This window comes from Falco rusticolus, chromosome 2 (assembly GCF_015220075.1).
Source record: "Falco rusticolus isolate bFalRus1 chromosome 2, bFalRus1.pri, whole genome shotgun sequence".
Lineage (NCBI taxonomy): Eukaryota > Metazoa > Chordata > Aves > Falconiformes > Falconidae > Falco > Falco rusticolus.
Window position 1 is genome coordinate 8116838 of NC_051188.1, and position 21360 is coordinate 8138197.

Below are 21360 nucleotides of genomic sequence, written 5' to 3' on the forward strand. Positions count from 1 at the left end.
TGACAGTGTGATGCTTACTATGAAAAGCTACAAAAAGCTGCCATGCATAATAAAACAACTATAGGGGATAAAAGGGCAAAGCAAGGCAACTGATTAAGATGTATCTTCTGTAAGGCAGAGAGGACGTAAGTGCCTAAAGCTTATTGGGTTACCAGCACACTGATGTTTTCAAGGACAAAAGATAAAGGCTCTCTAATCAAGGTCAGACGTATGATACAGCCTAGGAAAAAGGTGTGGCTTAAAAAACACTGGGAGAAAAAAAGGGGGGGGAAATGAAAATAGATTGGTTAGATTCTAAAAATAAGAGTCTTGAATTTGAAAAGATGCTCTCCACTTGTCATCCCGATTCTTCAGTAGCGAATCTGAGAGGTCTGGAAAAATCAATGGCATCTGATTTTCTGTCTGCGTTAATGTAATGATGTGATACACCTGAGCTGGGCTGGGGGGAGGTTGCTAGTATTTCATAAAAGGTTGCAGTTGTACAAGGTTATTTTTTCCAATGCACTGAAAAGTGAGTATTATTTCCTTTCTGTGGATTCTGGATGATCCCTCAGAGCCAGGGAGACTGAAGTGCTTTTGCCATCATCTTCTGTGGTCATTTACACCACCCAAGGGGAAGATGAGCAATCAATGCATACAGAGAATAGTGCTCATCATACTTGCCTGAACGTACTAATTCAGGGTTGAATTTCCTCTGCAGGTGTGGGCTATTGACCGTGAGAGGCTTGATATAAAACAGAGTAGTCCTGGGATTCATTTGACCAAATGTAGGCAACTATGGCATGGAAATCTTCAGTTAAGCTGTTTACTCCAGGATGCTGTATCTCTTATGGTTTATACGTGACTATTTCTATAGGCATTGCATTATATATAATATGGCATATGTCATACCTAGCAGTAAATTATGCCTTGTGATAGCACAGGAGAAAAAGGAGCATCTGCAGCCGTTTGTTGGGCTGTGACTTGTCCTGCAAGCCCAACTTCCTATGATGTTGTAGGTTGAAGAGGTTTTATATTTGTCTTGTACCTTTCAATCCCTCATTTATTTCTGTTACTTTTCTTTAGAGTTTTTTGAGGGGTTGGTTTGGTGGGGTTTGTTTTTGGGGTTGGTGGGGTTTCCTTTTGGTGTTGCACTTGGACTCATTCTGCCTATGTACGCATGCAGGAATACTGCCCCATGGGACTGTAACATTTTTTGTGCTTTGGGTCAGGCAGAAGCTACACAGATCCAGGGATTATTAGTGCTAGGGTGAGTCTTTTAGCTGTCGCTTTACTACTTGATCTCCTGTCCAGCAACAGCTAATATGCAATTCCTACATTTTTCACAAGTGAAACCATTATCAAATAGCTCTGAAAGCCAGTGACTGCTTTGATTTTATTTTGGTGTGTATATATATATGTATACAAATACATGTATATATGTATATATACACACAAAGCCATAACAAGTACATTATATTACTTCTTTAAGGTGCTGTGTAATGGTAACTGCTGTCCAAGTGTTTAGGTTTCTATGGTTTTTACATCTTTTTATAGGAGAGCCCTTCACACAGTGACATTTTAGCATGAGCTAAGAGAAATTTTGAAAGATAAATCAAGACTTCATACTCTGTTTCTCCCCTATGAGATATGTGTTATACCAGAAGAAATCATAATTTATAATTACAGGGGAGCTGCCATTCATTATTCTCTCCAGGATGTTTGATACATTACCAGATTTTACCTCTTAGTGATTCAGTGGAGTCTGAAAGCTATTTTTCATTAGATTTCAGTGCTGCTGCCAGTGTGTGGACTTGTTGCCTGGTTGATTATTAATTGTAAAGTCAGGCTTTAAGAGGGAGTTTTGGAGGGTAGCACTGCAGCTAGGGGACAGTTATGAATGAGGCAGCATGAAGAAATGAGGGTGGCCTGTATTTCTCCCCTGATCTGCACAAGGACCAAATCTCATGAACTGGTGAGCCGGTGACCTCAGTGGGGATTAACAAAAACTAAATGCTGAGTATCCTGCAGTGCTAAAACACCATTGTAGCCCTTTCTACACCTGAAAACAATGTTTTGTCCATTTGTCAGTATCTATTTATTGCCTCATTGGAGCTGTTCTTGACCATGGGACTGAGTAGCCAGCTGGGTAGAAAACAAATATAATGCTATGAAGGTGTGATATGGTAATATATTGATGCTGGGAACAGTGGGACTTCAACATAAGAGGCTGCAAACCCCTTCAGTTGTGGTTTGACAGTAAGTAATTCATTATAGTATGAATGAATTAATATTGAAGGCCAAATTTCTCTTGGTTCCACATCTGCCAAAAAGATTCATCCAATGTCTAAGGTGAGAGCAGGGCAGAGTTACACCGGGCAGGTTCTCCAGGGTGAGGGGACATAACTACCAGTCCTGTACCAATGCCTCAGGCAGCCTGTGATACTGTTTGGGCACTATGTTTACACATGCGAACTGCTCCCCGATTTTCAAAAATCACTATTTTACACTATAATGACCAACAGAATTAGATTTATAATATATTTTTGTTACATTTAGACATATAGATGTATAGATCTAGATTAGAGGTTCCATGTATGCTGGGCTTTTGATCACAATAATTTTTATTTGCCTCATTGTCCTTCCTATGGTCCAGATAAACAAAACAAATTCAGCTTCCCATAAAGGGCAGCAGCAAGCTGAGCTGCCTATATCTAAGATTCCCTCTCCATGGAAAAACATTAGTTAAAGTGAATCAACAAAAAGCATGAAACCAATGTGCATGTTACAAGTGTATTAAATTCCCAGACAGATGTTCTAATTCAGTAGTAAAGAGATTTTAATTTGCTGTAGCATTGATTTTACACCTCCAGTTCTTTTCACTTTTTCTCCGCTGAGTCTCTGTACACAGAAAATCTCCTACCTTGCAAGCCCCACACTACAGCAACCTTCCACTTCTTGATGAATGTCAAGCTTCAGTATTTTCTGACATGTGTACGACTGCTTGACTTGGGTTTGTGGCTCTGAAAGTAAGTTAGGCTGCGATTTCACACATATTGCCCCAGAATGGCTGAGTGTAACTTCTCACCGCTTTTACTACTGCTCCCACTGTAGCGTGGATACAGCCTGTATGCTGTAGTAGAGGATTTGGTCCTAATGGAATATTTAATGTATTTATACATTTTTATATATAGATGTGTGTGTGTGTGTGCATGTATGTATGTATGTATATACACATATATATATATTTATATATTTGTTATAAAACCACTAAAATATTTATAATAATCTTCCTGTTGTCTTTAAGATGTGCAGCCACAAAACTGCTCTCAAACTGGACATCATTCTAAGATACCCATTTTCCACTAGTTTAAATGCATCTAACTACAAAGTGTTGTGCAACTTATATCTGTTAATACCAGCTAAAGGTGTATGATGGTACCAGCCTGATCCTTGTGTTCTCAAACAGACAACATTCTCCCCACAAATACATGTAACCACTCTCTCCTTTCAGAGCAAAATGGGGGGGAAAGTACATGAAAAACAATGTTTCACAAACATTTAAGGACAAGGAACTGAAGGTTTTCCCAGCACAGAAGTCCCTGTGGGGAAAAAGCCAACTTGAATTTGTTATTCTGCTCAGCTTGGTAGAAGGGCAAGTTTATCCACTCGAGTTTTATTTTTAACGGTTTCCTATAAACTGTCTACCTTTCTAAACATTCCTTAATACTTTAATCCTTAGATGAAAACTTTTTAAGGTGGGATAATCATGTAAGCTTTGTCTAAAATAAGTTCCCTGACTATACTTCCTAATCTCATTGGCAAAAATAAATATGGAATAAAATTGATATGTATGTGTACATATGTATTTTATGAGAATTCAATTCCTAATGGCATTAGGTCTACTCTTCTCATAAAATATTGACCAGGTGCTGAGCTGCTCCCTATAATCAAGTCACTGAAAGTGGATTGCTGAATGAGAGTACCTTCTCTCCTCCTGAAAAATACATGTTCTGTTGCAAAAATACCACTTCAGGAATGCTCAAAAATAGTTTTGGGAATGGGAATCTAAGCTCAGAGCTCACATGAACAACACTAAGCAGTGCAGAGGATGAAAGCAATAAAAAACCATGGACCAAGTCCACATATTTGGACCATAAATAATAATACATCGTTTCACTTCTTTCACTTGATGGGCAGGCAAAACAAATATAATGTGGATGACCTGGAAATGGTGAAGCAAGAAAAGAAGAAACATGTTAATACAGATGTGAAATATAGCAGGGTCTTTCTAATATCTATTTCACATTGTATTCTTCTATACTTACTACAGTTCTCATGCTGGATTTGGAAATAACTCATTCTGCAGAACACTTTTGTGCCAAATCTGTGCAGATTAGATGACTGTGGCCATTTCATTTGATTCTCGATACCAGTTTGCAATGTACGTATGTATTCTACGTCAGTGATGAATGCTGTTGTTGAAGATTAAAGCGTGTCTCACTTGGTGTTTTATATCTCAGCTGTGAAGACTGATTAGGGCTTTTAGAAAGGCACTGACAAAATTCCTAGTGGTCCATTAACCCCCAGCAATGGAAGATCATGGTTCATGTCTGGCCAAGTTATGCTTGATTTCTTCTTGTTTGCAGTGCACAAGAAGAACTGAAAATCTCATTTTGAAAAATCTCAAAGGCCCATTTTCAACAGCTGCGCATGCACAGAAACACAAAAGCAGATAGACATCACACTGCAGTGAGAGTTGCATCCCAGTAGTAAGTTCCTCAGGAGAGGAGTAGGAAGAGAACAGCATCCAAACAAACTGAAGCCTTGAACTGGCTAGTGAGGACACACTGAAGTGTGAGGTGTATTTTCAATGTACCTCTCCACCTCTTTAGCTTTACTTGGGAAGAAGAGAATGAATCCTGACCATTTTTTGAAAAAAGGGCCATGAGGTGTCTACTCCCAAGCAAGGTTTCCAGAGAAAACAAGTATACAGGGTATGCTCCAGCTGTCCCAGATCTCAGATGGTCTTAGACCATTTCCCTGTACGCAGCAGTGTTTCTGCAGGGAGTCATTTCCCTGTACACAGCAGTGTTTCTGCAGGGAGTCACACTTTTGGAGAGCAGGTGGAAAGCCGGAGGTGAAACCCCCACCAGTTGGTGCTAGTTTCCACATAGGGCTCAGAGCTTTTCATCTCCAAACTCACATCTGCATGCTGGATGCAGGTGTCTTTGAACATTTCTTGAAATCTCATCGAGTTCAGTGACCCCCAGGCACTTTTGAAAATGGGACTTGAGCCATTAAGTACTTTTGGAAATTGTATTTGCGCTTTCCTTATCCCTTAGGTTAGCTCTGTCGAGCAGATAGATAATTAGAAACGGGCACGGGAGCGATGTGTACATCAGCAAGCCAGTGTTGCAATCTGGGCCTCTGCAAATTTGGCAGATAGGAATCCTCCCCCTTCACTTCATTTTCTTTGCACAACTCCGCATAATCTTGCTTTTGCAGGAGCGGTGAAAGAAAAATGGATACAGTTTGAAGTGAAATATTTCTTCTTTTAAAGACAATTTCCTCAGCTGATTGATCAAATTGTTGTCCAAGGGATGGTAGGTTTGCTGTCAACTAAAGCAATGTAAGGAACTGACACTCATGCATGCCATTTAGGCGTTCACGATGTCAGCTGCTGCAAAAAAAACCTTTTGTGCCTAAACTCCCTTTTTCTTGGGGAAAAAAAGGAGTCAGGGGTATTTTTCCATAAATATGGTGATTACACAGACCCAAAGGCTCAAAAAGAGTGCTAAAAGTGCTTGAATGGGTGTTCTTTTAAAAAATATATTTGCTAAGAGCTGCATCAATGATGCTAAAAGAACTGCTATTCAAGACTTTCTCTCTTCATCATTTCAGTTCCCTTTTTAGCTCTGCCTATGGCAAAAGTGTCTCAGTAGCTCAGATGAGAAATTGTGGGAACGCCTTAGTTCACCGCATTCATGCACTCTGACCACCTCGGCAAAGACTAAATCTTTGGAAAGTCAAGCTACATTCTAACAGAGTTCTCCAGAGCATGTAAAACCAAGGCTCTTCAGGCATTCAGACATTGCATTGAGTCCTTCAGGAAAAAGAGAATATATTCCTGACACCAGGGCAAGACATGCCACGTTTTAAGTCCCAGACCCAAGACACGAAGGCAGTAGAGCACCGGAGCTGATGTACTTTAGGAGCATATTTGAAAGTGGGCAAAACCATTTATTCTGCCCCAGCATTTTTTCCAACAGCTAACCCATTTCGTTGACACTTCGGGCAGCAACAGTAATATAATCACCCTGAGACACATGAAATTTCACCTTGGAAGTTTACAGTTCAGCTAAATTATAAGTAACCGAGAGCAGTTTTATTGTGGAAGGTGTCAGGAAAATTGCAACAGGGGGCAACACTGCGTGCTATCCTTAATACAGTACCAGGTTATGAAACATTTGTAATATTCAGCAGGCATGCTGAGCATGTATGAATGTTGTCGGTATGTTTGCCTGGAGGATTAATGGCACTTAATGACATTATTTATATACTTCTCAAAGCGGTGCAGAATGTTTCTGCAGCTCCTCATCTGTCTGCTATGCCTGTAGAAAGCAGCGATGCCTCCGTGGCTGCTAATGCAATTATGGTGAATTTCATAAATAAGATTCACTCTTCAGGGTTAATTTCCAAATTTCTTTATGCACTGAAAAAGAAATGAAGTTAAAAGCAGATGTTTCAGGAAGTTAGACATAACTGGAATGAGTTTAAATGTTAACATAGATTAATAAGTAGAATACTGTGTTCATTTGAGCTAATTATTTTCTCAGAAGGCATCTGTCCTGTTTAGGCAATTACACAGCCTCAAGTCTTAATTTCTTACCGGTACTACCAAGGGACTCTATCTGCTCATTTAAGTTTGAGACTGTTCATGTGTTTTTAATAACACAGATTTAATTTGAAAGCTTCATTTGAGCTGTTTCCATGTGAATATTCCACACTTACAGAAAAATGCATTTATTTTAAATTTAAACTGTAACTATAGTAACCAACATTCACTGTGTTTCAGTAGGAAATATATAAGCCCACTCAGACAGAAAGAAACGTGTTAATTATCATTCTATCAAAAGACTAGAGTTTGCATTTTAAAAAATAATTATCTGAAACTACGTATTCTTACTATCTAGACTTAGAAACCAAGAGTTTTACAGGAATGCATTCTACTGTCATTTGTGGGAAACTGTGAAAGTTCAGAAAAGGCTCATACGTGGACAACTTTGGAGGATATAATAAACCTCACATTTTTCCTAGCTATTTATTGTCTAATAAAAGTACAATATCGAGCTCTTATAAGCTAGCTTTGCAGGACTCAACTTAGATTTCCTAGAGCAATTCTTAACCTTAGACAAATAGAGTTACTGTTTCAATTATACATAGATGATTGGATTTTCTTGCTTGGGCCCATAGATGATAGATTCTGTAGATGATTTTGCAAAGGTAGTAAATGTCACTTTTCCAGTAACGACCATATTAGTCAAAGTGAGTAGGGACATGAGTAGCTTCATAGAATTATAAAATCATAGAATGATTTGGGTTGGAAGGGACCTTAAAGACCGGGGGCAACCCATATTAAATTTCTGAGGGAACTGGGGGTGTTTAGCCTGGAGAGGAGGAGGCTCAGGGGGGACCTTCTCGCTCTCTACAGCTGCCTGACAGGGGCTGTGGGCAGGTGGGGGTCGGTCTCTTCTCCCAGTAACAAGCGACAGGACAAGAGGAAACAGCCTCAAGTTGTACCAGAGGAGGGTTAGATTGGATAGTAGGAAAAGTTTCTTCACTGAAAAAGTTGCCAAGCATTGGAACAGGCTGACCAGGGAGGTGGAATCACCATCCCAGGAGGTATTTCAAAAACACATAGATTCAGTGCTTAGGGACATGGTTTAGTGATGGACTTGGCAGTCGTGGGTTAATGGTTGGACTTGATGATCCTACTTTTCAAACCCAAATGATTCTATGATTCTAAAGACTATCCAGTCCCAATCCCCCTGCCATAGGCAGGGACCTTCCACCAGCCCAGGCTGCTCCCAGCCCCGTCCAGCCTGGCCTTGAGCCCTGCCAGGGATGGGGCACCCACAGCTGCTCTGGGCAGCCTGGGCCAGTGTCTTGTCACACTCACAGGGAAGAATTTCCTCCTAATAGCTAATCTAAATCTCCCCTCTTTCAGTCTAAAGCCATTCCCTCTTGTCCTGTCACTGCCTGCCCTTGTAAAAAGCCCCTCTCCAGCGTCTTTGTCAGCCCTGTTAGGCACTGGCAGCTGCTATAAGGTCTCCTCCTCTTCTCCAGGCTGAACAATGCCAACTCTCCCAGCCTGTCTCCAGAGGAGAGGTGCTCCAGCCTTCTGATCATCTTTGTGGCCTTCCTCTAGACCTTCTCTAACAGGTCCATGTCTTCCCTGTACTGGGGGCCCCAGAGCTGAGCGCAGCACTGCAGGTGGGGTCTCACCAGAGCAGATCAGAGGCAGAGAATCACCTCCCTTGACCTGCTGCCCACGCTGCTTTTGATGCAGCCCAGGATTTGGTTGGCTTTCTGGTCTGCAAGCGCACATTGCTGGGTCATGTTGAGCTTCTCATCCACCAACACCCCCAAGTCCTTCTCCTCAGGGCTGCGCTTAGTCCTTTCTCTGTCCGGCCTGTGTCTGTACTTGGGATCACCCTGACCCACATGAAGGACCTTGCACTCGGCCTCGCTGAACTTCATGAGGTTTGCATAGGCCCGCCTCTAAAGCCTGTCAAGGTCCCTCTAGATGGCATCCTTTCCCTCCAGCATGTTGACCATACCACACAGCTTCATGTTGTCAGAAAACTTGCTGAGGGTGCACTTGATCACACTGTCCATGTTGCTGGCAAAGATGTTAAACAGCACTGGTACCAATAGCAACCCCTGAGGAAGATAGTCATCACTGATCTCTACTTGGACATCAAGTTGACCGCTGTTGACCGCAACACTTTGAGTGTGACCATCCAGCCAATTCTTTACCCACCAAGTGGTCCATCTGGCAAATCCATTTTACTGAAGCTGTGGATATCAGGTTCGAGTAACATCTGAGTCTTTTCATTAGAGCTTTTCAACTTTCTTTAAATCTATGAATACCAGAACTGTACAGACTAAGCCAAATTTTGGGTCATACCACACAGCAGTTTGGGCTCAGGTCCCAGCAGGTGAGCTCACAGGGGCTGCGTGCTCTTGTTTTTCAGACCAGGACTGAGCTTTCAAAGCAAATACAATTTTTGCCCTCTCTTTCTGCACTTTGGTTCATCTTTTGGGTGAACATGTACTAGATTTGTTTGTATTAAACTGTTCTCGAAGATGAGCTCACCCAATGCACCCACCTGCTAATGGATGGTCAGTTCATGGAGCTAGACTAGGACTAGCCCAAAATAAAAATCCTGAAATGTTTGTGTCCTCTCCTATTTGGTTACATTATTTGGTAGTGTGAACCTGCCACACCTTTTTTGCAGAGCTAACCCGTTAGCAATGTTGTCTTCACTGAAATGAGTCAGAAAAACAAATTCTTTGCATTCTAACTGCTTGCAGATGTTTGTGGAGGGCATGGTTTAAATAAGACAAATCACCCAATTCACAGCGTTTTACAGTGGCTGAAAATAGCTTTTCTGCCCCCAGCATTTATATATCTCCTCAGAAATGCTCTCTGGCCAAACTATGTAGTTTTAAGTAATCAAAGCCTCAAGAAAGTTTCTGTGCACTTGAACATTGTAACAAATAGCATACCTCCATCTTTCAGAAGATAATTTTGAATTATTTTTTTTTTTAGGTTAGATTGGGTTTTTAAAAGAAGAAAAACTTTCAGTGATAACATTTTCAAAATTACTTAAGTTGAGCTGAGGTCAAGACCATCAAAAATCTGTGGCATTGTAAAGTCAGTATTGTAGAACCTAAGATTTAAACAGCGATCATGTGCAAAGGGCTCTGCAAAGAATGTGTCTGGAGAATGTTGGTTTATGGGTTTGAAGCAATTTGAGAAACTTAAAATACCTAACACATTTGTTAAGGATTGCCCAATAACACATTGGCCCCTGGAAAGCTTTCAGGTACCTCCCTCAAACTCAGGTTAGTAAGAAATTCTCTGGGGTTTTTTGAGATTCAAGGCAAAGGTTGCTCTGAAGCATAAGGGAAAGGAGCTTCCACTTCCCCTCGTCCTGTCTGCTCCAGTCAGACAAGCTTCTGGATCCGCACAGTCAGCTGATTAGCACCTTGAAAACATTACAATCTATTCCCTTCTATTACTCGGTTAGTTTTCTGATGCAGGGAGGCAGCAATGAGGGGCACTGCTGGGGGCAAAGGGAAGTGAAGCAATGCAGGGGGAAGGAACAAGACTCTCCTTTCCAACAACTACAATTTCTTACACCTTCTCAACCCGCCAGGTGTAGCTTCACCCTTTTTACTTTGCACTGGCCATGAACTTAGACAGTTCACTGCTGTTTGTCACATGCTGTTTCGTAAGCTATTTTAAGTTAATTTTTAGGGTATTTTAAAGGTATTTTTGAAGTTCATTGGTCTGAAAATACAGATGTTTTTTTTAAAAAAAATATATATTCAGAAATTGTGAGATTCACTTTACCTTATTTGCATGATCTAAAATTTACTCCATCGTAAAGTGCACATCTGAAAGCAGTGAGGTGAACAGCTTATTCTCTCCGTCCTTGTTTCATTCCTCTGACCACAGAAGAACTTTAAATGTTGCCTGATTTTTTTGACAGCTTAAATTAGACAGGGTCTTTAATGAGCTTTTATCACACTCCCATGTGCGTTGGGAGGCAGTGCCGTTCTGCTGGTATAGGACAGCCAAGACTCCTTGAATACATACAGTCCTGTGTTTGCCACGAAACTGCTGCTTGGCTGGGGAAGTGACCTTATGTCTCTCTCTTTCCAACTTATTAATTTGCTTTAAATGCTCACTGTATGTATAGTAAGCCACTAATGGCCTTGGGAGATCAGATATCAAATGTATTGTACAAAACACTGCTACAATCAACATGTGTTTCTTTATTTGTGTTTTCTTTTCCCCAGAGTTGAAAGGAAGGAGCGTGCGCGTTTGAAGACAGTCAAATTCAACGCAAAACCTGGTGTAATTGATGCAAAAGGGGTAGGTAAATAGTGAAATCTTTTGAAATTGCACTTTGTAATTGTTTCATATGTTTCAGGGTCGAGAAAATTTTAGCAACATAAGGAATATTTAGATTGTTGCAACCAAGACCTGGAGTACAGTGAAATACAGACAGGAGTATAGTATGATACAATCTTCAAAATAATTAAATATTCTTTCTATAATAATACTGACTGACAGTGCCTCCTAATTGGAAGGTACTAGGAAAATAAAGAACATTGTGACAGCTGTGATTTTAGTTAAGGGGTGGATAGGGAAGAAAAGACTTTAAAAACCGATGCAGATTGATAATTGTTTAATGAAATAGGGCAACAAGTGTAAATTCCCTGGCTTCACAAGCTGTTACATCTCAAACAAAAGATTGAAACTTGAAGAGTCCTGGATGCAAAAATTAGGTTTCGGATGTTCTGCTTTGACAGTTGTGACAGACATTGAACACAGGTGTGTTTCACAGCAGGCACAACAGGTCAGCCAACACAACACATGCAAGTTCCCTTCCACCGGTGCTACCTCCCACTCTGCAGCATCACTTCATCATGCTCAACAGCCAACAGTTCTCACTAGCCTGATGTCTAATTCCCTGTACGTTGCCATCTGGCTGGTGAGAGTTATAGCATGAGAAATGTCCACAGTTCTGGCTGTTGAGGTGTATTTTCCTGCTGAAGGGTAGCTTGTATTTATAGCAGTAGTGAACGCTTGACTTTGCGTTCACAGGAATTTATTTTTTACAACAGTCCAGTTGGCACGCATGGGATTTACAGCTGAGGGTTTCTGTGAGCAAACCAAGAGACAGAGCTTCAGCAACCATCAGCAAAAAGTCCTGTTTGGCCACAGAAAACACAGGGCAGGGCCAAAACTGGGTGATGAGAGGACACAGTCGTAGGTAGGTGCTAGCAAGGGGCAAAACCAAGTGGTTCAGCAGGTCCCTTCCAGACTGGCTGTTCCTGTGGTCCTCTGCCTCATCTGTAATTCTCATTCTTAATCTCTTCTGCTTCAGTTTCCCTCTGTAATGGGAAGAATTATTATTCTATTGTTCCCATAATAATTATTCCATAGTTCCAGTTTATTTTGTCTTTCACTCAAATTAGCAGGGTAAGAAGTTCCTCTTGCTATGGACAAACATTTTCTAGTGTAGTGGGTCCCAAACCACTACCTGCCAGCAAAACAGTATTCCAGACTTGCAAATACTTCCCTGTTACTGCCCTACAGAACAGTACCTGAGTTCAGTGCAAATGCAGAATAATTGCACAGACTGAACCCAGTTTTCCAGATTTATAAGGTACGAGGAATCAAGAGTTCAGGCTCTGCACGTTATTTACACATGCAGATAGCTTGGTATAAAATATGTTAAAAAATGTATAAAATATGGTACAAAATATGTTACAAAAATTGTGAAAGGATGTATTCATCTCATTGCATTTCTTCAGGAGTCAGAATTCCATTTTTCATTTTGAAATGACCACTCTCTGCAAACCCGTAAATTAATGTCGCCATTTATTTGGAGAGACAATAAGCTTTATATTGCCAATGAAATCACTTGTTAAATGTCTATTTCCTGTATATAATCAAAGCCTCAGGGAAATAATTCATTCATATAACTAATGGCCCTTATTCAAGTGAGTCTGTCAAGAATTTAATTACCTCTTGATTCCCCAAATTGTTTTTCTATTTTTGTCATCAGTGCAACATTAATCTCACAGCCATTCATGTCAATGTTTGTTTCAGTGTTTAGGAAATTGCGTAATTACAGACCAAGAACACTGTACCCTTTTGAAAGCACACTTTCTATTGTTAGTATTTGCTAAAATTTGCTTTTGTGTATTAAAAAAAAATATTTAAAAAGCCTACAATTTCAAGGCTTTCTGGGAAAAGATAATGCATGCTTGTGTTTGGAAGAGCATAAAGGGAACAAGTGTTCACTGTTAAATTAAGGATCAACATGTGAAATGAGGTGTTTGAGCACACATGTATGTATGTGCTTTCTAGGGACTGGCATTTCCATTTAGTCTTTCAGTGTTCAAAAAGAAGTGGTGTAAGCTGTCTAACAGCGTATGCTTTAGGGTTTTTTATCTGGAAGAAATTCAGTCCAGATAAACAGGGCTGCAGTAGGCCTAAAGAACTCTTTTGTTTTGAAATCAAGCTAAAATTCAGATAGCAAAGGGCTTATATGTGTCTGTTGCACCTTTATGCCCATACGTTCATGACCATGTGGACAAGCAGTACTGTCTTAATTTACCCTAAAGATTAAATTGGGAGAATAGCTTTTCGTGGGCTAAATTTGGCCAGATGTGCATGGAAGATTTTTTTTTAAACAAAATTAACTGAATGCAGAGAATCCTTGAGTTTTTTTGCACAAGTAAAAGGGTTATCCTGTTGCAATTTTACCAGAATCATCTTGCTGGCCTCAACCTTTCTTCCCCTTTAGAAGCAATGTTTAAGAGCGGATAACCCACAGCAAAGGTTTCATGCATTAGTGCAAAAATTTCTTTGAGCTAAACTAAGATTTTAAAACATGAACTGTCTAGTTATTCTACAAGTTCTTAAAGTTTTATGCATTTATACCTCATTTTTAATCTCAAATCTGGAGATGAGGTACAAAGAAAGTTTTACAGATGGTGTGACATCTGTAGCTGATCAGCTTCTTGTGTCTGAAAAGGTGTTTAAGAACACACTCAGCATTGCTAAGACAAACAGTTGACAAACCTGTTAGCAGGGATAGCCAAAGGATAATATTTTCAAAGGCCCGAAAGTTTCTCTTTTTCAAGCCAAACTTGGGTGCATTACCTCATCTAGAAAATTAGTTCAACTTTTTTTTTTTTTGTAAATGTGATTTAGAATATTTATATCACTTGTAATTAGTTTCATTGGACTCCTCCAATCCATGGCTTGTGAAATTAAAGTCTACAAAATCAGGATGGATACAAAACTAGGGAATGTGACTCACAATTAGGGAACTCCAGCGATATCTTCTGGTCTCAGGTTTAAATCAGACAAGTCAGACAATCAGATAGTATTTCCATACAATGCAAAATTAAATTCTGGTGCTCATTATTACAGGATATTGTATAAAAATAATTTTAAAAGGAATTAGATAAGTTAGCAAGCAATGGATCCAATGACGACTTTTAACACTTTTGTCATGTAGCTCAGGACATGCTAGTTGTTGATTTCAAGAAGCAGAGACGTTATAAAAGGGGAAGGATCATGTTTCCTCTACTTTTGCCTTTCAACATCTGTTACTGGGTAACTTCAGAAAAAGCTGCTGGGCTAACTGGATCTCTGGTTTAACCCAATAAAATTACTTTTCTTTCATGTTCTGTTCATTCTGACTGAAAGAAACTTATTTGTTCAGGTTCAGAGACATCATCAGAATCCTAGGTCCCATTAACATTTTTAAAGATATCAAACCAATTAGAGATGTTAGCACCTGTGTAATAAGGAAAAGAATACAAATATTGGTATAAACAGCTTCATTTCACAAAGCAAAGATAGTGCTTCAGTTGTGTTGACCAAGTTCAGTCTCTAGCTTCATTCATATAATTGTAGTAATGATCTTCACCAGGTTTTCTAGTTGTCATTGAAGGTGGCTGGAGTATGAAAGCAACCAGTCCGTCCCTCTGGTTCCCTACGGCTGCTCTGTGCTGCTGCAGCAAAGGCTAGGGTTTCCAGGACACTGGCTACCTTAAAGGTTCAAACTTAGAAAAGATAAATGAAGGTAGCATAAATAAAGTGAAGATAACATGGTTATGATGTCCTAAGTGATTGCTGTCTCGGACTAAGGGGCCCACTGGTCTATGGATAATCAATGGAAAGTAGAGCAGCCCAAAAGTTTGTCTGATATTCATGCTGGAGGAAGCTACAGGAGTTATGTGAGCACAAACTCAATTCAAAAGTGTATTTTGTGCTACAATGAACTCAAGATCATATCCCAGGTATCTTCTGATGCTCCCCTTTACACCAAAAGGAGCAGAACATGTTAGTAGCTGTTAGCAGGGCTATATATCTGCCAAAGCAGTACACTGAATTCTTGATAATTCTCCCTACCATAGGCTTCAGGCTGAACAAAAATAGCCTTTCCTTTCCTAATCCTAAAACCCACAGTGGTTGAGGGCTTTTCAGATTTTTTTACTGAATCAAAAAGAATGACAAAGGATGGAAATATTACAGAGGGAAAAGAGATGAGCCAGTAATCTGCTTTTTTTCTCAACTGTTGTAATTACCACCAGTCTTTCAGGAGACAAAAATAGCATCTCTTTTGCTTTTCTCCCTGTCAGGTCATACACTCTTTCTTGACTGTCTCTTGAAAATATTTTTATAGGAAAACTGTAGGTCTTGGAAAGACCTTTATCAGCATCTCACCTTTTTACTAATATTCATGTATGTTGCCTGTTCCCAGAGACATGTTGCACTATCTCGAAGCATAATGTTCAGGTAAAAGTTAATTTTATACAGAGAACTGGGTTTTTATACCAGTTCTCTGTGTGTATATGTGTGTGTGTGTATATATATATATGACATTTTTATATATATGCATTTTCATATGTGTATATATATGACATTTATATATATATGTGTGTATGTGTGTTTTCAGATATATAGAGAGATATATATGGGATTTATATATATATATCTGCCTTTTCATTTCACACCTTATTTGGGCAGTTACTCCAGAACATTGTCTTAGGGACAAATACCCAGTTCCACTTTCCAGTGAAATAATGCACATCATGCCGCTCACAATCTCTCATTGCTTAATGCGTGTGTCAGGGTGCATGGGGCGTGTTCAGGCTATGACTACCAGGAAGCTTTGCCAGCTGGTTGCTCACCCTGGTGAGGCTGCTCAGTGGGGTGCCAAACAGGGATGAGGTGCCTGCCAAGAAATGGGACTGCCCCATCCCTCCAAAACCTCTTGCAGCAGTTTTGCTGCTCATCAGCAGTGCCTCATCACAGCATCCTGGGCTGTGACCCGCACCATATTGCTCCATCACTATCCATTGTGTTTTTTCTATTCAGTTAGCTTGTCATCCACAGTTCTTTTCATATTCCAGTCAGATCACCTACATTTCACTCAGCCTGCCCCTTCAAATGCCCCTGAATGTATTTATTATGACAGTCAGAAGCTTGATAGCATTTAATAATATTTCTTATGAGCAGATTCTGTTTACGGATCCCACAGCCCTGCCTCAGTGTCAGGTCATCCTCTTGCTTTATTGGCATTTTAGCAACACTGCACTGAGGCATGAAAGGAAAAAGCTAAAATTGACTGAGATAGTAAGTTCTGTATTCTGGTGTAAATAAAACCCTCTGCATACTCAATGCATCTCTTCTCCAAATGTCAAAATCCAGTGACTGTCAGGACTTGATACATAGGACACATTTTGACAGCTTATGAAGTATTTGGGGGGGGGGGGGGGAGTGGAAAAAAAACAAAAACCACCAAAAAAACCACAAACCCTGAAAACACCAAAACCTATTTCCAAACAATTTCTGCTCTAGAAAATCATATTTTCAGCCCTATTCATCAAATCAGACAAAAAATGGTCTACAAGGAACCTCAGGTGGTCAATGAGTTCAACCCCTGACCTGAGGGTGTCCTGTACCTTCCTCCTGTCTCACAGATTTGTCTAATCTCTACCTAAAAGACCTGCCACAACAGATATTTCATATTCTTCCCAAACATCCCACTCTCCTCATCATTAGAAATGACTAAACTGCTGCAGTTTCAGCCTGTTGTTATTTCTTCTTCTCTCAGTGCATATGGAGACTGGATTATTTGTCTTCATCTTCACTAAGCAGAACCTGCAGTTACACCTGCCCAGGTCTCAGCTACAGCATCTGTGCTAGTGGTTCACCATGGCAGATCTGGTTGTATTAATGCAGAGAAAAAGGTAATCAACTCAATTGGATCCCTGCTTCTCAGAAATTAGAAGGTACAAAGATGTGTTAGATTACCAGTCCTTTCTCTCTGCCTATTGAAGGTTGTTTCTAACATCATTGTTCATTTTTCTAAGTATAAAGTTCCACCACTTTTAGGGAGAAGCTTTTCTTTAGTCCACAATCAGAAAGTTTTCCACATATTCATTGTATTTTGACCGATTTTTCTTTGCACTTCTAAAGATACTTGACACGATTGGATTCCCTAAAGTGATTGGTACTGTGACAGTAATAGAAGTAGAAGAAAACCCACAATTTGAGCATGTTCAAAAACCTGCATCTTCATTGTGGAGCTAGCTGCTGATTTGGAGAGCCCAGTAACACATGCTTTCCAGTCAGTATATGAATTTGCTGTCTCCCAAATTAATATTTCTCCACCTCAAAAGTCCCAAAGTGAACAGCTCTTCCTTGCTTTGTGGTCAAAAGCACCACCTTGCCACTGTTGCCTAAAAGAGATGTGATTAATCATGCATTGACTATAAAGGGAGCCTGGGGTCACTACCTCTGCCCCAGGCACCTACAGGGTAAACATCTAAAGCTAGATGCAGCAAATTCCATTTCTGTGAGTCCTAAGTGGATGCACCTTCTAAAAACCACAGCAGCCTTTGCAAGGCACAGGCATGACGGGGATTTGCATTCCTTATCCGCTTTATCTTGATCTGACATGATAAGTTAAGGTTTAAGAACCACAGGGCCTTATTCAAACTGTGAAGTTTAAAAGCCTGATGTAGACATCTCAGCCACTTCTTTTGGACTAATCTTTGCACTAGTAGTAGTAGTGAATAAACTAGTAACTTGTACAGGTATTTTGAATATACTCTTCCATTGCCACCTTGCCAAGTATAAAATACGAATGCTTGGGTAGGGTAGGTTAGGTTGGGTTGGGTTGGGTTGGGTTGGGTTGGGTTGGGTTGCATTGAGTTGGGATGGGTTGCATTGGGTTGGGTTGGATTCAGTTCAGTTTGGTTGCGTGGGGTTGTGTTGGGTTGTGTTGGGTTAAGTTAGGCAAAGCTATCTAGAAAGGCATAGGTGTAAGTCCTCTGCTCAGCCCAGCATACAGCTCCTGTTGTGTCAATACGAATTATGCTGTTGCTGTGAAGGTAGTGCAGGCTCCTGAACTTCTTTGCTTGTATGGCTAAAGGTGGAAAAAATACAGATAAGAAACCCCCCCTCTACTCAGAACTAAGCTTTTTATAGAAAATCAATCTGCATGTCATTTATTTGCAAGACTTGTGAGTCAGTATTTTACCGTACACTCCCCCATCTCAGAATGATTGAAATTTGCTTTGCTGTAACCAGAGAATAAGAATGATTTTTCATGCGTGCAACTTAAAATAAGCTCTGGAAATCATTCATGTCATACAATTTCTGGTTTTACATCTGCATTACTAATTGACATAAAATCTTTTAAAAAACCATTGTTTCTGCTATACTGGAATTTAGTTGTTACTCTTTAGCAGTCACTCAAGAATGCTTCCTCTGTGATAAAATGGAAATTAATGACAAGGATAAAAAAGTAATGTGAATTCATGCCGCAAGATTTCCTCACCAACTCATTCTTATAGATAGAGCTTTCTAAGAAGTAAAAACAAGCTGGTAGAAGTTATTAAAAGCAAATTGCTGAGCAGAGATATTTTCTGCACAAGGACTTTTTATTGGCACAGGGCATTAGCCAGTCTAAAGACACTCTCCGGAACTTTGTTGTGAAACTGCCCAGCACAGAGAGGAGGAATAAACTGCACTTCTCTATCTGATGCTGTTGCTACCTTGCCTCTGGTTTTCTCTATGTTAGATTTAAGTTACAGCAAAGACTGCAAGACCTCAGAGACGGGGGTAGTATTGGGTGTCATGAAAGAATCAGATCTCAGCATCATTCCTGCCAGTGCAGCTTGTATCTTGGAGGAGACTTCTCCCCATGCGAGAGGAAAAGCTGAGTCTGATTTGTCCAGCTTCCCTTGATCTTTCATTTCCATATCCTCCACAGCCCTGTCTTCATGCTTCATGATGGCTGGAGCTGGTGCCAGGCAGTGGATGCTGGCTACACATCTATTTTGACCTGAGCCCATATTATTGAGCTTCCCTGACCCTGACCCTTGAGCCAAACACATTTCACTCAGTGTTTCTGCAAGGTACATTAGAAATACTGCTGTCATCAGCATCTAGTTCACTCATGTGCTGAAGTAATCAAATGAAATTCAGGTGATAAAACAGCACATAGCCAGGAAAATCTAACTGTACAGTGTCTTGTTGCTCCAGGATATCTTGAGACACTCCACAAAGACATTTAGTAATAATGCCTGTTGGGACCAGGTCATAATCAAAAGTAAAGGAAAACAAGGGAGTCTTCAGTTTTAATTTATGCCACAGTAACGGTGTTGACTCTAGCAGTGAACTGGCATGCTTTAAGGAACCTGGTTTTTTAAAGAGTCAAAACTGTTCTAGATATTGTGAAAAATACTGTCAGGTCAAATGTGAGGCTGAAATAACAAATTAACTAAGCGGAAGCAAAGAAATATGTTTTCTTAGCTTTCTTTTAAAAATCCAGTAGAAGTTTTTCTTTCAAATTAAAATAAATAAATAAATACTAAAGTAAAAAATCTTTGGGTCTGTTTTCCAGTTTTAAAAAAACTAAACAAACAAACAAAAAAAAGGAAAGCTATTTTGCATTCTACTGAGAAGTACAAATTCTAAATACCTGCAACTTGTAAGCGTAATGGAGTAGAGTAGCAAATGTAAGACCTGAAGGCTTTGGGGCTGAACTTGATCCAGATGGTGCAAAATATTTCTGCCTGTTGGCAGCTTGTCAGTCAAAGAAAATACTGATGGAGTCATTTCTTCAGTTAAATGAGCAATTTAAATACATGCATTTCATAGATTTTCCAGTTTCTTCAGCCTGATAATTGTGTGGAGCTTATTTATAAGGTAACATTGTTTCTTAAGTGGCCATAATTCTAGGAACTACAGTGTCAGTGTTTTCTGTCCCACAGGTATGTGCCATCCCTGCTTAGGTAAGAGAAATGTTTAAGATGGTCACTGACATAAAGATAGGTAGTGTAACATTCACATTGGTCACAGATTGAATGTAACATGGTGAAAATTTGCTAGCAGAGGTAGAATGCAAAGTTTACAGCTGAGTTAATGGCTTCTCTTCTAAGCTGTTCCAGCAGAAATTTGTGCTGAGTTTAATTTCACGTGTCTGCTGTTTTTATAACTTGTTGTCTAATGCCCTGAATTAAATGGTAGGAAATTTGCATGTATGTATAGATGTCATAGTTACTTGGCTTTTCTTCTAAAAAAGTGGTTGAAAAGAAAAACGTATAGCATTGGCAATAGATATTGTCAAAGAATTAGAAACAGAACAGTTTTCTTCTAGTAGTATTTCACACAAAGCTCCAGAAGAGTGGGCTTTAACACTCATCGAGGCGATACTCTATATTTCACATCTTTATTTCTAGCTCACTCAAATTCAATCAGTTCAGTAATGAGTGATTTAGTAACTCACAAGCCATGTTTGGAAGGTTATAGGGACACAGGAGCTGCCAACCTTGGTCAAAGCCAAAGTCCATCTAATTTGATATCCCGTCTGTGAGACTGCTAGTGTGAGATGCATTACTGGAAGATGTAGGAACTTCACCTCCTACACAAACCTCACACCAGTCTTTTAGAGATTGACTTTGGTTTTGCTTGCCCATGCCTTTATGTTTTATAATTTTAGCTGTAAGGCCTAAATAAATCAACATTTTAAATGAAAACCATGAGCCTGGTATGATTTGCTGTCTCCTGAGACAGGCCTTTGCCATAACTCATCCTGCCACTCCAGTCACCTCTGAGTGCAAACACTCTTCCTTTAACTCAAAAGGGCAGTTCAAAAGATAAGTCTGCTCTGATTATCTTTCAGTGAATCCTCTGAAATCACGTAGGTATTGTAAATATTCCTCCGCTACTACCTTCCCAAAATGAAAGTAATAAAGGTTTTATGCAACTTAATCCTTTTACACAACGGTCCATTTTATGCAGTAGTTTACCCTTGCACAAAGCAAGTGCACAGCACTTGATTGCACAAATAAAGGGTTCCACAAAAAGCAGTGATAAAGGAGCGAGTTGGGGTTTTTTTTAACAGCACAGATAACATTCTGCATCTTTATTTATTACTGAGGTTAATTCAAAAGATTGCACAGAGGAGATCAAAACCCTCAGTTTCATTTGCAAGTATAAAGAAGCACCAGCAGTTAACTGGGAATCAGATTTAAGAAAAA

At 39.8% G+C, this 21360-nt stretch overlaps 1 protein-coding gene across 22 annotated transcripts in view; it reads left to right on the forward strand.

The window, feature by feature from the left end:
* The window catches only part of DLG2 (discs large MAGUK scaffold protein 2), a 1049324-nt gene that overhangs the window by 992541 nt on the left and 35423 nt on the right, over positions 1-21360 (forward strand). For all 22 annotated transcript variants that reach the window (XM_037377334.1, XM_037377356.1, XM_037377333.1 and 19 more), the window contains one exon: positions 11074-11149. In XM_037377334.1, the coding sequence (XP_037233231.1) occupies positions 11074-11149 (76 nt within the window). The remainder of the gene's footprint in view (positions 1-11073; positions 11150-21360) is intronic.